The sequence below is a fragment of the Mchenga conophoros genome, linkage group LG7 (genome assembly GCF_057382185.1).
Source record: "Mchenga conophoros isolate Kocher_MC1m ecotype Shallow Benthic linkage group LG7, M_conophoros_male_GT1.1, whole genome shotgun sequence".
NCBI classification, from domain to species: domain Eukaryota; kingdom Metazoa; phylum Chordata; class Actinopteri; order Cichliformes; family Cichlidae; genus Mchenga; species Mchenga conophoros.
The window spans coordinates 40,560,574-40,581,705 of NC_140532.1; the positions used below are offsets into that span (position 1 = coordinate 40,560,574).

General features: G+C 40.4%; 1 protein-coding gene across 1 annotated transcript in view; it reads left to right on the plus strand.

The window, feature by feature from the left end:
* Positions 1–21,132, plus strand: part of LOC146570669 (matrix metalloproteinase-17-like) — an 88,204-nt gene that overhangs the window by 37,017 nt on the left and 30,055 nt on the right. Inside the window, exons 3-4 of the mRNA XM_085279250.1 lie at positions 77–212; positions 20,583–20,869. Coding sequence (XP_085135376.1) covers positions 77–212; positions 20,583–20,869 — 423 coding nt within the window. The remainder of the gene's footprint in view (positions 1–76; positions 213–20,582; positions 20,870–21,132) is intronic.

Consider the following 21,132-nt stretch of genomic DNA (forward strand, 5'->3'; position numbering starts at 1 on the left):
GAATCAGCACCTCTCTGATGCAATCAAACTCCTTTCTCTCTCCCTTCTCTCTCTTTCTCTCTCTATTTGTTTTTAGACCAAGCCACCCTGGGCCTAATGAAAACACCCAGATGTTCTCTCCCAGATGTGTCTGAAGCTGAGGGCACAATGGGGCGCAGGAAACGAAGCCTGACTCCTCAGAATAAATGGAATAAGAGACATTTGTCCTGGAGGTAAGGGTCATCAAAATTATTATTATTATAGCGATACAAGGTACTATGCACACATTCATACATAGATGGGTGACCAAGTGTTTAGTATTAGGCTACATTAGGGAAAAAACATTTTCTTCCATCTGTGCATCTTTTGATAGATTACAGGACGCTTCTTGTGATCTAAAGGCTTCTACACTTTAGATTAAATTTAGTTGAAGGCACATTCATTTTGTAAAACATTCTTATTAGAGACCTTGAACCAACATCAAACAAGCCTGTCCTCTCAGAAGATGCACACATATTCCTCAGAATTTGTCATGAGATGTTTCAATTAAAGTGTTTTCTCAGTATTGCACCAAGATACCACAAGTTAATATAAAAATTGTATATACAGACACTAAACTCCACTAAGAGAACATTAAATGGTCTAACCGTGTAGTGCTGCTCTAATTAAATGAGTTTTCCATTGAAAATCTGTCTTATATCTGTCTAACTGTAGTTAGACTTAGTTATGTGGATTTAAATGTGATCAAGAGTCACTGCAAATTAATTAATTAGTTAAAACCACAGAAATTTCAGAACCAAATTGTAGGAAATCCAAACTTACCACGTTATTTGTACTCAGTTGGAACCACTTTTGCCTTCAGAATTGGCCAAATTCTTCATGGTATAGATTAAACAAGGTGCTGGAAATATTCCTAAGGATTTTAGTCCATACTGGCATGATCCATGATGGACATCTCTTGTTCCACCACATCTAAGAGGTGCTCTATTAGATCGTATTCAAAAGGCCTCCAGCGTCACCAGATCTCAAACTCATTGTCATGTTCAAGAAACTGGTATGAGATGATCTGGGCTGTGTGACAGGAAGTAGAGTGGGCGATCTACCAAACATAATGTTGGTGGGTTTTATCCCTGGCTCCTTCAGCCTGCATGTTGAAGTGTCCTTGGCCAAGATAGTGAGTTTCCACCGCTGCATACATCTGAGTGTGAGTATATAATTAGGTTAGGTCAGTGGTTCCCAAACTTTTTTTGCTGGGCCCCCTTTGTTTTACATGAAAAATGTTCGCACCCCCCACCCCCCACTCACTAACACATCCGCCAACCACACACACCCATATTCTGCTCCATTGCGGTTTATTTCACACCTCAAACATTTAGTAAACAATTATGCAAATACAAGTAATCTGCAATAACTTACAGGTAGAAAGAAAATAAACTACTAACTCTTTTACGCTACATCCACACCTACACGGGTATTTTTGAAAACGCAGCTGTTTTGTCCACACGTAAACAGCGTTTGGAATCACCGAAAACTGCGATTTTTTTTTTTAAACTCATTTTTTGCATTTACGTGTGGACGAGGAATACAGAGTTCGTCAGGCAACGTCAAAGGTATGTGCCTTTTTTCACGTCACGCTGTGCGCCATGTTTTTGTTTACATGAGATGAATTGCAGAATGGCAGATAGAGACAAAATACTGTTACTGTTAATCTGGCTGTGTTCAGGTTTTACACGCAGTTACTGTCCCTCCATTTACAAAGGCAGAGGCATCACGGTGTGATTATTTTACGTGTAGTTGTTTGTTTGTTTTCCTGTGTAATAATATTCAACATTGCTATCAATACATTTTTTTAAAAAATGCCTCTCTGTACAAAATGGGTTTAAAAACATAAACAACTGTGGGATACTGTTTGTCCGTGATTTGAAGAGCCAAGGGAAAACCAATTCTGCAGTGGAGACCTACCTCGGCACTTGTGCAGGTGAAACCAAAGGGAAGATATGCTTCACCATATTTTCTAGGCTTTGGCTAGAATGAAATTGGTTTGGAAACCTATTCAGCTATGCTTCATCTCCTGCTTTGCATTTCTGTGGGCGCCCTGTGCTAGCAGTGTCCAAGCGTTTTGTTTTTTTCCTTTTCATACGGTGCCATGGCTCTGCGGCGGGCCCCACACTTTGGGAAGGTCTGGGTTAGGTTAAGTTTAAATACAATGAGTTGCTGCAGTGTGATTTGTTAATTATGTGATAAAGTGGCTGGTCAGTGTATAATTGCTGTTCTTTTTTTTTTCAAAATAACAAGGAAACCAAAGTATATTTAGAAATGGAAATGTTAGAGCCAAAAGTGTATGCTTCAAACTACTCTGAACACTTGATTTCCTAAGTTATGTGCTTACCTCATCATGGTCATCGCTTTAGGCATACCAAACCTTTGCACTCCGACTACTCTAGAAATAAGCTCAATAAGTCTCCCTTTAACTGTTGCTAAATTCAGGCGTTCCCTGTGTTGTCATGAATTATGAGGTTTTATAAAGTATTGTATTTAGGTAAACAGGAAACTGAAAATTGTTTGAAGATGCCATCCAACAAGAGTGGATAATGCCCTAGGTGTGCTTTAAAAAAAAATTCTGTAGTTTAAATTGTGATGCTTTTTTGTGTTGAGTCCAAAAGGTATTGAAGTGGTTTCTAATAATGTTTTGAAACATAATGAACCTGATCAATGTAGCCTTTAGATTTTTTTTTAATGTTGTAAATAAGAGCAAATCTTAAGTCAAAAACCCTATGAGTGACTTTCACTGAATTACTAGCTGCAGTGGAACCTTACTTGGATGGCTATAGATGGGAGAAGTGATGAGCTATGCTGGTTTCAGTCAACAGAAATACTTCAAATGCTTTGAGGATAACAGTAACCATTGACCTGCTGTCATGGTCCTGTGTCTTTGACTCAGTGTTGAGTTTGGACTTTCAATGTCTGTTACTTAACATTTTCAGTTAGACTCTTATTTTGTTAATTAGTTTTAGTTATGTGGGTTATGTTCACAGTTTGTATTTCGTTTCTTGTTTTATTTGTTTCCCCCAAATCTTTCTTTCTGTGTTAGGTGTTTCTTTGTCTTATTACATCCTCTTTTATTTTGGTAACCGTGTGTTGTGTACACCAAATGTTTCTGTTTTGCTTCTCCCCTCTTGTTTTTTGGGATTAGTTTCAGCTGTGTATCATTACCGTGGTGTCACCCATGTGATTCCATTTGGAGCCTGATTTTGCCTTTGTTCTTTGTTATGTTGTATTGTTGTCTGGATGTGTGTGTTCTGTTGGTAGGTTTTTGCTATCTTTAGCCTCAGTAAAGGGTTGCTTTTTGTTCACTTTAAGTTAATCTTCAAGTCTGCATTGTGGGTCCCAAATCAATGCAATACAATTCATAACACCTCCCATCAGAGTCTTGCTAGGGTTCTTGCAAGCCACCCAATAAATAAAGAATAACCCTAGAATCAGAATCAGAATCAGAATACTTTATTGATCCCTGGGGGAAATTATTTTTTGTTACAGTGCTCCATTTTAAACCAACATTAAGACAAGACAGACAATACGCTAACTAAGAATAGTACAATATATACATATATATACATACATACATACATAAGTCACTTATAAATAAATATTTGGAAAAGAAACATGTGTAGTTGTAGCAGCAAACAGTGTGTTAAGTGGATGCGTTGTACAGGGAGATGGCCACAGGCAGGAATGATTTCCTGTGTCGTTCAGTGGTGCTTTTCGGTAATCTCAGTCTCTCACTGAACGAGCTCCTGTGACTGACCAACATGTCATGGAGTGGGTGGGAAGTGTTATCCAACATTGTCTTTATCTTGGACAGCATCCGCCTCTCCGACACCACCTTGAGGGAGTCCAGCTCCATCCCCACAACATTGCTGGCCTTACGGATCAGTTTATTAAGTCTGTTGGCATCTGCGACCCTCAGCCTGCTCCCCCAGCATGCAACAGCATAGAGGATCGCACTGGCCACCACAGACTCATAGAAAATCCTCAGCATTTTCTGGCAGATGTTGAAGGACCTCAGTCGCCTCAAAAAATAGAGACGACTCTGGCCCTTCCTGTAAAGTGCTGTGGTGTTTTTAGCCCAGTCCAGTTTATTGTCAATGTGTACTCCAAGGTATTTATAGTCCTCCACAATGTCAACACTGACCCCCTGGATTGAAACAGGGGTCAAGTGTTTCCTGGTCTTCCTGAAGTCCACGATCAGTTCCTTGGTCTTTGCCACGTTGAGCTGCCGATGATTCTGCTCACACCACGTGACAAAGGAGTCGACCACAGCCCGGTACTCTGTCTCATCATCCCTGCTGATGCATCCAACCACCGCAGAGTCATCAGAAAACTTCTGAAGATGGCAGGTCTCTCTGCAGTGGCTGAAGTCTGTGGTGTAGAGGGTGAAGAGGAAGGGGGAGAGGACAGTCCCCTGTGGTGCCCCTGTGTTGCTAATCACCTTGTCAGACACACACTGTGGGAGACGTACATATTGTGGTCTTCCTGTCAGGTAATCAACAATCCAGGACACCAGAGAAGCATCCACCTGCATCGCTGCTAACTTATCACCCAGGAGGGTCGGCCTGATGGTGTTGAAAGCACTGGAAAAGTCAAAAAACATGACCCTCACAGTGCTCGCCGGCTGGTCCAGATGGGTGTAGACACGATTGAGCAGGTAGATGATGGCGTCCTCTGTTCCGAGACGAGGCTGATAAGCGAACTGAAGGGGATCCAGATGTGGTCTTACTATGGGTCGCAGCTGGTCCAGGATGAGCCTTTCCAGGGTCTTCATGATGTGGGAGGTCAGTGCCACGGGCCTGTAATCCTGGGGGCCACTGGGACGAGGCGTCTTTGGTACAGGGATGAGGCATGATGTCTTCCACATCACCGGGACCCTCTGCAGACTCAGACTCAGCATAAACAGTTTATGAAAGACTCCACACAGCTGGGGGGCACAGGCCTTGAGGACAAGGGGACTCACTCCGTCTGGTCCAGCAGACTTGCCTGAGTGAAGTCTCCTCATTTGCATCTCAACCTGGTATTGAGTGAAGGTGATGGGTGGGGGAGGGGTGTCAGGAATCTCACAGGAGGCAACATGTGAAGAGAGAGGCTGGCACAGTGGTGTGGCTCTGGATTCCAGGCTGACTGCAGGTGAGGTTGTGGGGGTAGGAGCAGACACTGTAGAACTGGTAAAGAAAGCAAAGAGGAGAGTATTTCTTTAGGCTGCCTTTGAATAAAGTTGGTCTGGTCATCCGTGACCATGTGAGGAACCAGAGAATACTGTTAGACCGTGTAGGAGGAAGCAGTGAAACATATGGTTGGTCTGTGATTTACCCACACTATCAGCGTTCATTCAACATTGAGCTGCCATAATCTCTTGTGTGGGAAAGTGTGTGTGCATAATATGAAATACACACATGAAATTTGAAACACGGAAAGCCAGCACACAAGCATAGACAAAATACAAAATATGCACATACTCACAGGTGTATGTGCATGTCTCTCTCCTGGTGGGCTTTAACTGTCTTTTTCTTATTTTTGCCTCTTCTTTGCACCTCTGTCAATCAAACATCAGCTCACTCTACTCAGAAATAAGAGCCTCGACTTCAGCCCATAAAACACCTTTGTATTCACAGCAGTCAGTGCAGATCCAGAGAGATTTTAAGGTGCAGATTTTTAGTAATTTATCATAACAAAGTATTGAAATTCTGCATAAACTGCCCTCTATTGGGTGTTTTCAGTTGAAGCTGTAATGCTTGCACAGAAATATCCTGTCTGCTTGGTTTAGAAAATTGTTGGTTTTTTTTTATCACATTATTTGTTGTACCTCTGCTTTATTAGATTTCATGAGTGAATAACAGAATGTGTGGCTATCAGCTAATGGGTTGGATGTAATGTGACAGTCATATAAAATGTTTATTTGCCAAGAAGAACAGAAGAAATAAGAAAGAATAATATTTATATATCTGAAATTTACATGTTGCAGCATGCAGTGTTAATTTGAATTATTTCATCATGCAGTGAGAATGTCACTGTGTATGGGCGAAATCTTTATTGATGTTACATTAATCTGAGCAGAGCAAACAATAAAATGCTAACCACACAGATGACTAAAAATAAAGAGGATAAATATACACATTGCTCACAAGAAGTCAAAATAACCTAGAAGAAGAACATCGTGTTTTTGGCAAAGTGGTTCTTCTTACATATTCCATTTCAATAAAGCAAGAAGAAAGTAAAGGTGAAGATATCTGAAGGGAAAATATAAATAAATAAAAAACCTGATCATTAAATAAAACATACAGCTTTGGAGTCTAAGGGACTTCAAACAATGAGTTGAAACAAAACAGTACAATTATAAAATAAAAGTGATAATATTACATAATATTTTATAAAATTCCTTTGGCTTACCTCAGTAACTCAAAATGTTATGGTCCATTGTACAGCTACCTCAGGAGAAAGCTTAAATTAGCCTGTACCCACACCAGTCACGGCTATACCCCCCTCACCACTGACCCGCTGGCCTGTGCTCGCACTGCACTTAGTAATCAGCAGGATCAATTTGTCCCCGCAGCTCAGCTCCTCTCTCATACTCGCATTTTGGGGTTTATTTTATGAAGCACTGGTCCATCTCACATATTTGGCATTAACAATAGCCAGTACTGTGGTGTATGGATGAAGTGGTGTCACTTCACGGCAAGAAGGTCCTAGATTTGAATCCAGTCTGCAGCCTTTCTTTGTGGAGTTTGGAATATGGGAGGAAGTGGGGACACAGGGGAGAATATGCAAAGGCATGCAGGGGATTAAGTTTACTGTAATTGTGTGTATGGCTGTTTCTACCTGTGACAATCTATAACCTTGGCAAAGTGTACCATGACAGCTGGGATGGGCTCCAGTCGCCCCCTCAATTATATAAGTAGAATAAAATGGATGGATGGTCTTGATAAAGAGATTTTTACCCAGGCAGTTGTAGATTAGGGTTCAGTAGTGGTCAGGAAACAGTTCACTTAACACCAGGAGACAGCACCCAGCGATCACAGTACTCAAACGAACCCTCTTGACGGGTCCAAAGCTGTCACACACTGAACAGATAGGCTGGGGTGTGTACCTCCTTAAGCCACAAATAACTTTGTTGCTGATGACTGGTCGTAATTGGGCATTCCGTGATCTAGTTACCTAGGTAACCTTCTAATTTATTTACAACCAGGTTATATGTTAGTCAACAGTATCCTTCCCAGGATATGGGATCCTTATTCTTTAGTCACTCAATGCTGATTCTGTTTTTTTTTTTTCTCTCTCTCTTTTTTAAAGAGTCTCTAGTCGCCACATTGCTGTGAATTTTTTTCCTGCGTGGATATAGCTTTTTTTGTTTAATTAAATTAAAAGTGATTCACAATATAGTAAAGTTTGCCATATTTAATGCACAGTTACCGTACTTGCATTAAGACTGTAATGGTTCAGTTTTGTCTTTGTCATACAATATGCAAAAGCAAGAAATAACTGCTTGTAATAGCAACAGAACATCAATAAATAAATATTATTATTATTATTGTTATTATTGATATTGCTGATATACAAACAGTAAAAATCACCATACAGAAAGAAATGGTTTTGATAAATGGTTATAGCTTTTAAGTTCCACGACTGAGATATGTCCAGGAGTTTCATGTTCTGCAAAATCATAAGCTTGGTTAACAATGATTGTGCAGTATCTGTTTCTACTGAAGACTATATTAATATTAATCACATCCTTTCAAGTTTTAACGAAGGAATCACGGTTAATGCTTAAACAGAACTTTGGTTTTTCTACTGGTGTTCATAGACATACACGTTCATTATATGCAGCATTTCATTTGTGACTCTTTCGGGGTCCCTCATCAAGCTAAGGTCTTCACCGTTATATATGGACTCTTTAATTAAAACGTCACATTAAGTTACAGTGAGAAGCAGAGACTCGCCCACTTGCTCCTGATTTAGCTCACCTCAGCACATTGACGGCATCTGATTGACTGGCACTTCACAGTCTCCCCTGCTTGTTCACACACATCATTCACATCATTATGTTCTGGAAATGTGCTAGGAGTAGGTGATGAGAGGTGGGTGTCAGATACTTCATGCAAAGGAATAAAGATAAGGGGCTAGGCTATTTATTTTAGCCTCTTAGAATTAAAGAATGCATTTTTCCACAATAGAAATGAGTAAGTGATTTTGGCTATGTGTTTTTTTTTCCTTTGAGAGCCTCTTTGCTAAGCGTGAGCCCTTAATCCCAATTTAACTCCTGCTTACCTCTTTCCTTTTTCTGTTGCACACACGGCGACACACCACGCTTCACTCAACCCAAGTATGTTATAGACATCAACGGCCTAGTTGTGTAACAGCTCACTGTTAGCTCATTACCTCATATTGTTAGCCCATTATCACAGCAGACAGCCAGGCAGTCATTAGCAGTCCCACTGATAACTCAAACAGATAGGTGTAGCGAGCTGAGCAGAGCTAAGAAAAAAACAAAAAACTAAATGGGGAGGATGATGAGAATAACAAAGAAGAGAAGAGGCAAACATGAAGAGCAAGATTGCATTTTTTCCCCCTCTACATTCATTAAATCATGGAGCTAGATTTTATTGGATTGCAAAGTCACCAACTCCCATCCATCTCTTTAGACTTGCACTATCATCTTTCTAATCAAGTAAATGAACAGAGTACAAGAACGAGCGGCGTAGGAGCCCAAACACAGCCTTAATGACCACAAAAATGAATGTAGGTCCACAATGGCATCATTCTCTTTACGTATTGCGATGTATCATCATTATATTTATGTCCTCTTGGGGTACAGCCATACTAATTTGTTTTAGTTTTAAAATGTGTAACTTTTTATACATTTACGCCTAGCATCCAAATAAAGACTTTTAGAAACAGTGCTGATCTAGTGAAAATGCTGACACCCACATTCACTTTTCCTTAATGGGTCTCATAGCTAAAATACACTAATTATTCTCACATACTTTTACTGATTTTCCTCTTCCTTCGGGGTGATCAGTTTCCCATTCCTAGCCTTCCTCTGCCAGTAGATAATCTCACCCTATTTGCTTTGCTATGACTCCTAACCTACGTTTTCCATGATGCCAAATCAAGCAAACCAACATCTGGTCAACCAGTCATCTGCTTTCTTGCACCAGCATACCCAGTGCATGTGAATGATCTTGTGATCTTTTCAGAGACAGAGATTATTCCTGACATTGTGCTAAAACACTAGTCTGGACAGAGCTTGTTTGATTCTTAGAGCTGTGTTTTTAAAAGATAGATACAAGATAAAGATGTGGTTGGATTTCAGCTTCGAAATATTAAAGAAAAGGACAGGATTTGCTTTCACTAACATTACAAGCATTGAAAAGCTCCATATTTTTAGGACACCATGCTGTTGAATTCCTCCTCATCTAAATATAACTACCTCGGACACCCTTCACAACTCAGCCAGCAGTAAATCTTTATTTCTTTTAATAAATGGAACCAGAAGAAGAAAAAAAAAGAAATCTGCACATATAATGCTACTGTTCATCGGCAGTACTCATCATGAGAATGGAAAAAAAACAAAAGAGATTCCAAACAGTGGTGGCACTGGAGGAAAGTGACAAAGATGCGAGAAATATGTGCAAACTTAATTCCATTCTACATATTAAGACCCCAGTAGCACAGGTTTGGAGTAGGTCAGTAGGTCACCAACTAATAACCAGTGGTTGCTAGGGAAAAATGTTTATTTCCTGACTGGTTGTCAGTGGTTACTGGAGATTGCTGGCAGTCACTGTGAAATCGATTGCAGACTCGCAGACCTAGAGACTGGTCACTGACCTCCTAGAAGCGGTTGGTTGCTAGAAACTATATATAAACTAAACTATAAAAACTAAGATAAGATAAGATAAGATAGTTTTTATAGTTTAGTTTATATATATATATATATATATAACTATGTATAAATTATCAGAAAATTATTAAAACATGACATGCAATCTGTTAGGTGGGAGTTTAAGGCTCTTTAAACTTCTTAAGCAATTTTAAGCATCCTTAAAGATCTCTGAACTCATCGCATGATGATCCAAGACCGTTCTCTCTTCCCACACAGATCACCCATACCACAATTCACGGATAGTCTGTATGAGACGAGAAGACATATAAATTAAATCTCAATTTAAAACAAAGTTTTTTGGGAGGGGGGTTTGTACATGGTGTTTGCACAAACACAGGTTTACTCTGCTGGACGGAATGAATGCCATCAGTAATAAACTGTCTTCTCAGCCCAGGCAGAATGCACCTTGCATTGGTCTTATATATACATATATGAGAAATGCCTATACTGTAGAGCAAACGTGCCTCCCAGAACAAATGAATCAATAAAATTCTATTTCTATTGCACCTGTCATACGGGTTAGCACAGTTCAAAGGGCTTCACTGATGAATGGTCACAGGACACAAGACGCACAAACCAAAGAATGAAATAAAAAATAAATTGAAAAGATAAACATGGAAATGACAAAGAATAAAAACAGGATTAAAAGCATCAGTAATAATGATGATTATAGAAAAGAGCTTGATCGAATCTAGACTAAAAGCTGGTTAAAAGAGACTGAAAGAAATCACAACACTGAAAGCTATAACCTGCCATAATTCTGGCACTGCGAAGTTCTCTGAAATTGTTTCCCTCTCCTGGCATTTGAGGCCACTAACCTGTGAAATTGCTTGGTAGATCCTTAAGAATAACTATAACACCGTTATCCTATTAGGGACTGAGATTTCACATCAGCACCGACTCGGTGACTGCAACAAACAGGAAAGAAAGAGAATGAGAAAAGAGGGAGATGCAGACTGAAAGGGGGAGAGACCGATATATTTGGAAGAGGGTAGACTCACGCAGAGCCTTTTAATTTAGTGACTTTCATCTTCAGCCTAAATGACATGGTGTGTGTGTGTGTGTGTGTGTGTGTGTGTGTGTGTGTGTGTGTGTGTGTGTGTAAGAGATATATATCTAAGAATTTTTTGGTTTAATACACAGTCTGAGTCTGTCTGTGGAATATTTTCCCGTTTTTGTGAGTCTGTGTCTCAGTGTTTGAGCCACATTATACATGTGTGCATCTAAAATGCATATGAATCACCATCTGCTATATGAGCTTTCAATTTGCAGGGTAATCAGCTTATGTCTACGGAGGGTAGTGGAGCACAGGAGGTGAATATTAGGTGTGTGTGCCTGTGTGTTTGCGTGCACATGTACTTTTTAGCATCACTTTTGATGTCAGCTCATGTCTCTGTGGAGCAGCAAAACCACAGGAGGTAAAAGCCTGCTGAGAGGCTGAAGGCGGGGGACAGCAAAAGAGCGTTAGAGGTTTCTTCATGTTTTTCTCTCCCTCACTCTGCATTTTGCCATCGCGCTCCACTTTCCTCCCTGCCTGTCCTCAACTGAATCATCACTCTGTGTTTTTGCCTGCAAAGGTCTTTAAGAAATATGCGGAAATTAAAAGTCAAACAGGTGAAATGTAATAAGAGTGTGTGTGTGTGTGTGTGTGTGTGTGTGTGTGTGTGTGTGTGTGTGTGTGTGTGTGTGTTTGTGTGTGTGTGCCCGCGCGCCTGCCTGTATCAGTTTGGGTTAACACACACAGCATGGACACAGATACACACCTCCCTGCACAAAGTCTAGTTTGCGCTTACTTATTTGTCAAATGGAGGTCCAAATTATGCCATGAAATTAACCTAGTCATGAAAGTTAACTCAACTTAATCAGCCTTCTGTCCATCCAACAAATTTCAAAGCCTTAATCAGGTATTCCTAATTCGTTGCAATAAGCACAATGTGCTCCTTCTGGTCCCAATTCCTTTATCTTCTTCCACCACCTTAGAGACTTAAAAGTCCACAGTCCAGTAATCCGGAAACTTCCAATAACCTGTGGCTTATGTTGAATTATCAAAAAGGAGGAGGTGTGATCAAAAGGTTCAGGAAATCAGCCTCTAAAAATCAAAAACCTAACCTGATTTTCCATCCATTTTTGGTTTTTTAATATCTCTTTTTTTTTTTTTCGTCCACCCTTGTAAATGGCCTGTATGTGTATAGCGCTTTTACTAGTCCCTAAGGACCCCAAAGCGCTTCACACATCCAGTCATCCACGCACTGGCAATGGCAAGCTGCATTGTAGCCACAGCCACCCTAGGGCACACTGACAGAGGCAAGGCTGCCGGACACTGGCGCCACCGGGCACGTTCTCCTCTCTCTTGGGCCAGTTTGGTGGGGAAAAATTATTTTGACAATTACTTTATTTTCTTCACAATTTCAATTCTTCTAGCAGTGCAACCCCTGCATCACAGTCGATCAGATGGGTTCTACCAATGAATCAGAGATATTAAGAGGAAAACATTGTTTTAAGGTCCCAGTATGATCTGTGTAATATTGCATAACAACTTTTAATGGCATGTTTTTGGAGCATCAGTGCTGCTGATATGCCCGCACAATGCTTCTGATCCCGATAAAAAGAGGCCATGAGTAAAGGGACAGTCTTTACAGAATTAAGTCATTTCATAAGTCAGCCTAATTTTAGCCTATTAAGACAAATTACCTATATTGTGCAGCACAAATAAACTGTGAACTATTATGATAGAAACTGTTAAAAAAAATTAAATACATTTCTCTACCATGAGAAAATGACATGGGCCAGTCTTTGGCCATGAATCTCCCAGGTTACCAAGTTAAAAAGAGGCAGTACCTGGCCCCTGCTTTTGTCCACCTTATTTTTAATTTACTGCTAGTGGACAAAGTCCAAAAAAAGAAATTTAAGTTACTGTATGTGCTGATGTCCGTAAAAAAAAACTTTAAAAAAAACTCCTGCATTTTCAATGTGCTTTGTGCAGGCACGCAATGGCAGGATGGAAAGCAGTTGTAGTTGTTTCTGCTGAATGTTCTCCCTCAGACGCCTCAGGTTGCTATGTGAGAACGCGTTGACAGTCTCTCCCTGTGGCCAGCAATTCACAGTGCGCAACCGATGAGCACCTTCCTAGTCTCCACATTTGACACACTGCCTTCTGGCTTGGAAACTATGGACTCTTCAATAGAAAATTGCTGCAAACTGCTCGATTTTAGCCACAGACCAGCTGTCATCACTGAAGATGGTCCTCCACGTGAAATCTTAGCCAGTTGATACAGAAGTTGCTGTTAATGCACATACTTGTAGTGAAATTGCGGGGCGTGCAATGTGGGTGGTCAGAGCGGCGCTTGCAGAGGATACTGCATGCCTGGATGTACAAAAGTATTTTTGTAAAATAGAGATTTTCCACTTAATTTTGAAGAGCTGTCAAGCTGTCAATAGGTGGCAATATAACCTAACTGGAATTTGCCAATCAGACACAATAACAAACAATACATGGAACTAAAGAGTTGTTACATACGTACTGTCTGTGAAGGTTCTCAGTCATCCAGGTCATCGTAGTCAAAGGAGCTTGCAAAGAAAAGCGTCTGGACTTCTTTAAGTTGCTTGAAGACGTTTCACCTCTCATCCGAGAAGCTTCTTCAGTTCTAAGGTCAAATGGTGGAGAGTCCCAGATATAAACCTAGTGGGAGTGACCCCCCACAGAGGGACAAAAGGACCCCCTGATGATCCTCTAATCGCCTGAGCCAAGGTGGGAAACTGGGCGTGGGTCCCAATCAGCCAGAGTTTCGGGTGTGTTCATTGTGAAACCTGGCCCCACCTTATCATGCGAATTCCTGAGGTCAGATGGCCCAGGATGTGAGTGGGCGTTAAGGCGTCTGGGACGGGATCTCAAAACTGGATTATAGATGGCAGAGAGTTGGTGTCGTAAACCCCCGCCTCTGTTCAAAGATGGTCGCTCACAGTGGACATAGATGGCTTCTTTCACTCCTCTTTCAAACCATCTGTCCTCTCTGTCCAAAATGTGAACATACGTACTCTAATCTAACGTTGTACAAAGAAAAACAACAAATGGCGCAGCACAAACTACATCTGGAAGATGGCAGCTAGTACAGCTGATAAGAAAGCCAGAGTTGGATATGGAAGTATTTTGCATTTGAGGTGGGGGTAACTAGGGTGTGAAAATTGATTTGCAAAAGGCAATGTACAAATGATGTTACTGCGTTTCTTGGACTAACTGAGAAAAATATTCCAATTTAGTGAAGCACTTAGAAGACCACCATCCAGATGTGTTTAAAGAATTCAAGTTGACTAAGTATCCGTTCTCAGAAACAACATTCAAAATATTTTCCTTCTCACGTTATCCTCCAATGTTTGCTACAGCTGGCACTGCCGTTGTGAAATCAACATTTTAACCATTGGATAAAATGTTTCCAGTCATAATCATTAAAATTTCACTCTGTCTTTTCAACTAAATATAATGTTAACAACTATAGTAATTGTCTTGCCATCATGTCAATGAGTTTTTAATAAAGGAGTTTATGTTTGAGTACATGGGATGATCATTTTGTTTTGGTATTGAATTGGATATGAAGAACCATGTAAGTCTACTGTGTACTGTGACCAGCTACTAAATGTCTGGCAGCATGACATCTGTAGTATGAACATGCCAGGGAAGATTACCTTATTTAAATTTGGTTCATTGATTATCATCATTATTCTCTGAATGCTTTGAGGAACTAGCCAGTTCCTCAAAGGGAAATAATTTAAAAATGGGTTTAATTTTGCAGGGTGTGGGGCCAGTTGTGGAGCTTGCGTCTGCTCTGTGCAGAACTCGCATTTCACCATCAGTTCTCAGTTAATGTAAATGTCATTTTTGCAAGATTACAAAGACATTAACATGAACCATTTTTTTTCTTAAATATTTCCATTTATCAGTGACGACTTCATTATTTTGTGCTAAGTTGGTGTAACTGCCAGCTAAAGAAAAGAAACATCCTCAAACCTCTAATTTTCTACTCCTCAGTTCACACCCATGTATCGCCGGCATTAAGAGGATAGTATCTAATCTGCTTCCTCCCTTTCGCTCTCTTTCATGCACGCTCCCTCTCTCGTGCACCTCCGTGCTGCCTTGCAAGCCTGCAACAGAAGCAGCTTTTAAAAAGCTTTTGTAGTGAGGAACATTTTTTGGTGGATGAGGAAAGGAGACATCTCTGTCAGAGATGGAAATGTGTCTATGTGATCACTGATCCCTCTGAGTGTAGTAGCCCCGAGAAACGCTGAAACATAAGGAACTCGTCATTCTCATAGAGAATAGGCTGCTTGACTCTGACTAAAGTTAGAACTGTGGAAGATGAAGCCACAGGGAGTTGTCAGAAATATTTCTGTAATAGGAGAGTTGCTGTGTTTTTGCTTGTTATGCTCCCTTTTGCTCACTCTCCCTTATAGTTTGTGTCTGTTTTTTCTTATGATGATGATCATCTATCCACTCCCTCCCTTCATCCTGTTCACTATCGTATCTTTTGTTTGAAGATTGGACAGTGTGTACTTCTGAAATAAAATAGTTTGTCACTTTGTGAAATTACTAAAAACAAAATGTAGAATTGTATTTTTAAGTTGTTTAATGCTTAACAAAGTTTAGTCCACAAGCACACGTTTTACTTTTGGAGACAAGAGCAGTGTCTTTGTCCGACTCCCATTGCACATTGGCAAACACGCTGCTAGTCAGCATTGCTCAGCTGAATTACAACTTTATTTGTAGAGGGTATGTATTAACATTCAAACTTCTGTGATAAGCTGTCAGGTTTGGCAGGAATTCACACAGCAGCCTCAGTGCTCAGACAAGAGGACAAACAGTATGTGTCTTTCTAATTCACAGGGCTCAGAGCACCGCAGGCCTTTTATTTGGTGTAGCAATTACAGAATTTAAAAGCAAGGCTGAATGAGACTGAGATATACTTGAAATGGACAGTAGACAAAGCTGTTGAAATCACTAAATGTGAGAAAATGCCATATGCCAGAAGCCCATTATCACTAGAAAAGTGTGGCTACGAAGGACTTGCCAGAACAAACTGCCCCAGGAGCTCCCAGAATGTAGAGAAAAGAAAAACAAGAAAAATGAATGAACTTTTAAAAATGATCATAATGAACCACTGTTCTTCATCCGTTCTTGAATAGCAAAACAAAGGGGAAACGATTCAGTCGGAGGAATGAGTCATCATCGATCAGCAAGTCCTTAATCATAAAGAATTCAAGTATGAACTGAAACAAATGTCAAACAGAAGGTTTGCTTGACAGGAGATTTGGCTTTTAAGGTGACAAATTCAACAAAAGAAGAGATGGGAATGACAATAGAGGGGGTTTTTTTTCTTTCTTGGAATTGTTTGTAGTGACAGAAGCTCCATCTCTGAATTTATTTGTGACCTAAATGTTTACAGTGATTGTCACATTGTGAGTTTGGCAGGCCGATAACTGGATCAGCTTGTCTAAGCTGTTCATACATACCAAGGATTTTGTTGTGGAGCTAGATTTTTGCAGCATAAAGGGCAGACGAGGCCAAGAGGGGCAAGTAACACACTGAGATTCTGGAAAAGAACAGTTGTAATCCTGTAGATTTAAGCCTTTATGTGTCTTGCAGCAGTCCAGATAACTGGCACTAACAGCAAGGCTGGTCTGGACGGACATTTTCTTGAGCAACCACTTTGTCAGAAATAAATTAAAAGAAAAACTAGAGTATAAGTATATAGCTTAAACAAACTGACTAATGCTTTGATTTTAATTAAAATCTTTTTTTTCCCCTCATAATGCCAGTAAAGTAGGTTCCCTCGCTGTGCACCCTGTCACCTGCCTATCTCTTGCCTATGTGGACATTTCGTGTTGATCAAATCTATAGTATGTGATGTAGAAGCAATTTTAATTTCATGCCTCATAGGACCAGTTGAGCCTATTTTCTTAAATCTGTGGTGGAGATTTTTTTTATAAGTGGATTAAAACATCATCCAAACAGAAAAACAGTGTGGTGTCCCTTGAGTAAAGGAGAATTAATTTGTAAGCCAGTTTATCCAGGATTTAATGAAAAGCCACAGCTCCGCTGAAGTTCAGCTCACTCTAAAGGTGTTCACCTTCAACTTCCCCGGCATGGTTTATATTTACCCACATTTGCCTTTTTATGGATTCTGTTTCCTCTTTCATGTAAATTGCAGCACAAATGAATGCAATGCAGGTGGTCTGACAGATGGTCATTTTTGCTTTGGCGCAGGTACGTGTAAAAGTTGTGTTACCCAGAGCTTGTCTCACACGACGATGTGTGCCTATCTGCATTTTCAAATCGTCTTCTTTAACATGTCATTCCTGCCTCAAGGAAATTCCCAGCATGGAAAACTGGGACTTTATTATATAAAACTATTCAAGAGGTCTATCTAAAATAATACAGTTAGGTGTTTAAATATTTTTTCTAATTTTACTTTTTTTTCCCCCAATTTTAAATGAAACAACTCAGATGCAGTTGAAGTGCAGACTTTTAGCTTTAATTCAGTGGTTTGAACAAAAAGATTGCATAAAAATGTGAGGAACTAAGGCATTTTTTTCCTTTTTAAACAATCCCTTAAATTTCAGGGGCTCAAAAGTAATTCGACAAATTAAATAACTGAAAATAAAATGTTCTTTTTTAATACACAGACTGAGAGATGCGATTTAAACAGTTCTTTATTTCTCCACACCGGGTGCCCTATAAACACTGTGGTTCAAAGTCCACAGGGTCTGGGAAACACAAAGGCTTCACATTCGCTCCGCTCCTTGTCAACACCAACTCCACACCAGTAGGGATGGGTATCGTTTAGGTTTTATCCAATACCGGTGCCAAACCGGTACTTTTGAAACAGTGCCGGTGCTTAAACGGTGCTCAAACCTGTGCTTAAAGAATGGAGAACAGACAATTGGTCCAAAAACCTCTCATGTTTAGCTGTTTTTTGTAAAAAGATAACAATGTTAGCCTTTTCTGCAGCTATAGGGCAGATATGGTATCACTCTTGGCTGGAAGCAGTGCTTAAACAATGGGAAAAAAATAAATAAATAAATTAACACAAACTTTGTCCAAAAACCTCTCGTGTTTAGCTGTTTTCCACTTTTTCTTTGGTCATTTTAGCCTTTTTGGCCAGGGTGAAGGGAGCATCTGCCATCAAACAAGAGGACAGCCGCATGTAGCTATGATGATGTTTGCTAGTTCACCTTACATGCATTAATGTAATAACGTGGTTAGCCTACTCAACGTGAATTACACACGAACAATATTAAGCTACTCACGCAGAGAAGAGCGGCTTTAAGCACTTGTTGCAGGCTGCTGAGTTTGCATATTTTGCTGTGAAGTACAGCCAGACTTTTGACCGCTTTGCCTTGGGCATTTTTAATCTGTAGCTCTGCTCTACAAGAACGTACGTACCTGGCCCCGCCTACTATCCTCGGAAATCTAAAATGATTGGCGAGAATCTAAAGTGTATCACAGCTCAGGAAAAAAAAGCACCGAAATAAAGCACCAAAATGTGCGCTGCTTTTTGGTCTGGTTACTACCGTTTATGTCAGAACCGGTGCCATCATGATACCGGTACCCATCCCTACACACCAGGCAGTTCCTCTCACGCTCAGGGGTCCAGGGGTCACGGTACGAGATAGACCCGGGAAACCTATTCACAGAGACGAGGGTTACTCCTCTTGACTTTGTATACAGAGTAGCTCATGGTCGTGCAAAGTATTAAAGAGTTAAATGTAAGGCAATCTGCCTGACAGCTAAAATTTAGCTTCAACTGGGTTCCAGGGACAGCAGCAAATCTACAACAGAAAGTCCACTTATCCAATTCAGGGTCGCGGGGGGGCTAGAGCCTATCCCAGCTGTCTTAGGGCAAGAGGCAGGGTACAGCCTGGACAGGTCAACAAGTCTGTTGCAGGGTTAACACATAGAGATAGACAACCATTCGCACTCACATTCATAACTATAGGCAATTTAGAATCGCCGATTAACCTAACCCCACTAATTGCATGTCTTTGGATTGTGGGAGGAAGTCGGGGTACTCAAAGAGAAGCCACGCAAACTCTACACAGAAAGACCCTGGCCTGATAGTGGAATTGAACTCAGGACCTTCTTGCTGTACTAACCACTGCACCACCGTGCTGATTGAAATGTTGTGGCGGGACCTTAAGAGAGCTGTGCATAAGCTGTGGGCGTCGAGGATGGTAACAGGAATGTGCCATAATTTCTCCACAATGATGTAAGAGAAAATACATGCAGCAGTAACACACACACAAATAAAAATAAATAAATAAATAATGTATTGGCATGTTATTCCTTTACTTATCCATGATACTAGCCTGAAGCTAGTTGTAATGGGAGGATAAGGTGGCATTCACTCTTCTTATACTCTGTCAGTATCACACGCTGATTAAATTTCCTAGAGCAGCCTGCAATGGCAAAATGGCTTCTTGTATTTAGACAAAGTGCGCTTGTAGGGACAAAGAGGGTAAGTGCATCATGTAGAAGCAGAGATGAAGGAGGGGGCGAAGGCTGATGGATGGAAAGAAAAGAAAAGAGATCGTAGAGACAATGAGAGAATGAAGAGGAAAGGGGAAATGGGTGGAGAGGAGGTGGGCAAACTTAGTTTGACATTTGAGTGGTTTTCTGTTCATTTCTGTGCTGTTTCTACTGTAGCTATCAGAAAGGAATGACTTCAGAGATGTTATACTGATTGGTAAATGAAGAATAGAGAAATGTAAGAACAGGGTAAGGCTTGTAAGGTGTTCCCAACAGCTGATGCCAATGTCGCGAATGCACATTGTATTCTCCAGATATTGGGACGTAATAAGTGGCAGCAGCATCTAACCATGATATATATATTTATTTATTTTTTAAGTTTAAAACACACACACACGCACTCCAGTGAAATCACAGAATCAGAATTTTTTTGTGCAGGTGGCAGACATTATTTAGTCGATCTTCATGCTCTTAGGCAGTCCAGAGCTCCCTACATCTTGTGCTTCTTTTTCCTTTTTCGAATTTTCCTCGTGTGCTTAATCACCTACTCACCAGTCCTTTATTCATTTTACTTCTGAGGATACCATCTCAAACAAGATTGTTAGTTTTAATTCAAAAGGGGCCTATTATGCTAGTTTCTAGTTTTGTATTTTTATGCTGAACTCCATTAGAGTAGCTTTTTATGAGTCACAGCTCAATGCAGCATTTCAGTGGAGCCAGTGAAACAACCTCACTTTTCCCTTAAAGGCAGCTTTGTTTTGATTGGTAGCCCCTCATAAACTGAAGGTTTGAACAGCTGGTGGGCAGGTTACTGTGTGTAAAGCTAGAAATGTGTGTGAGATTACCTAATTAGGGCTCTCCCATCTATATGTCATGAACACCCAAGAGTAATAAAAGGTTGACCTTTTAGCTCACAGGCATGACTTGTACCAATGAGGATCCACCCTTGTATCAGTATATACATAGCTGTGGCTAGGTCTAGTCTTTTCCTTCTCACAGTTACCCTGTCCATTATCAACTTTTTTTGTCAGCATCCCATCCATTTTCTTCATTAGTCACCTCAACTCCTTTTTCACACAGTTCTTCTCCCTCTCCTTCATTATATTTGATATACTTCTTTTCTCCACTTTCTCTCTCTCTCTCTCTCTCTCTCAGAGTGCGGACTTTCCCTAAGGATTCTGCCTTATTGGGCAGGGACACTGTTCGAGCCCTCATGTACTACGCCTTGAAGGTCTGGAGCGACATTGCACCACTTAACTTTCACGAGGTGGCTGGAAGTAATGCAGACATTCAGATCGACTTCACCAAGGCTGACCACAATGATGGATACCCCTTTGATGGGCCGGGGGGCACAGTGGCACATGCATTTTTCCCTGGAGAGAGGTTTACGGCTGGAGATACGCACTTTGATGATGACGAAGCCTGGACCTTCAGATCTCCAGGTAAGTGAAGTTGCAGTATGCTATTTTAAATTGCGGCATCTGCTATATTTATAAACTATTTGGTGCCAGCAACACAAAATAAGACACTTTAATTTCCTTTTTTAATGTTCAAAATTAGTTTAATGTTTGAATTTAAAAAGGGGCTTTTCAGGCAAACAATTCATTACTTATAGATCTTTTTTTTTTTTAAATCTATCTATTCAGTTTGCATTGCCTGCCTGTTAAATACTTTATTGATTTTTAAAATCGTACTCTTGCTCATT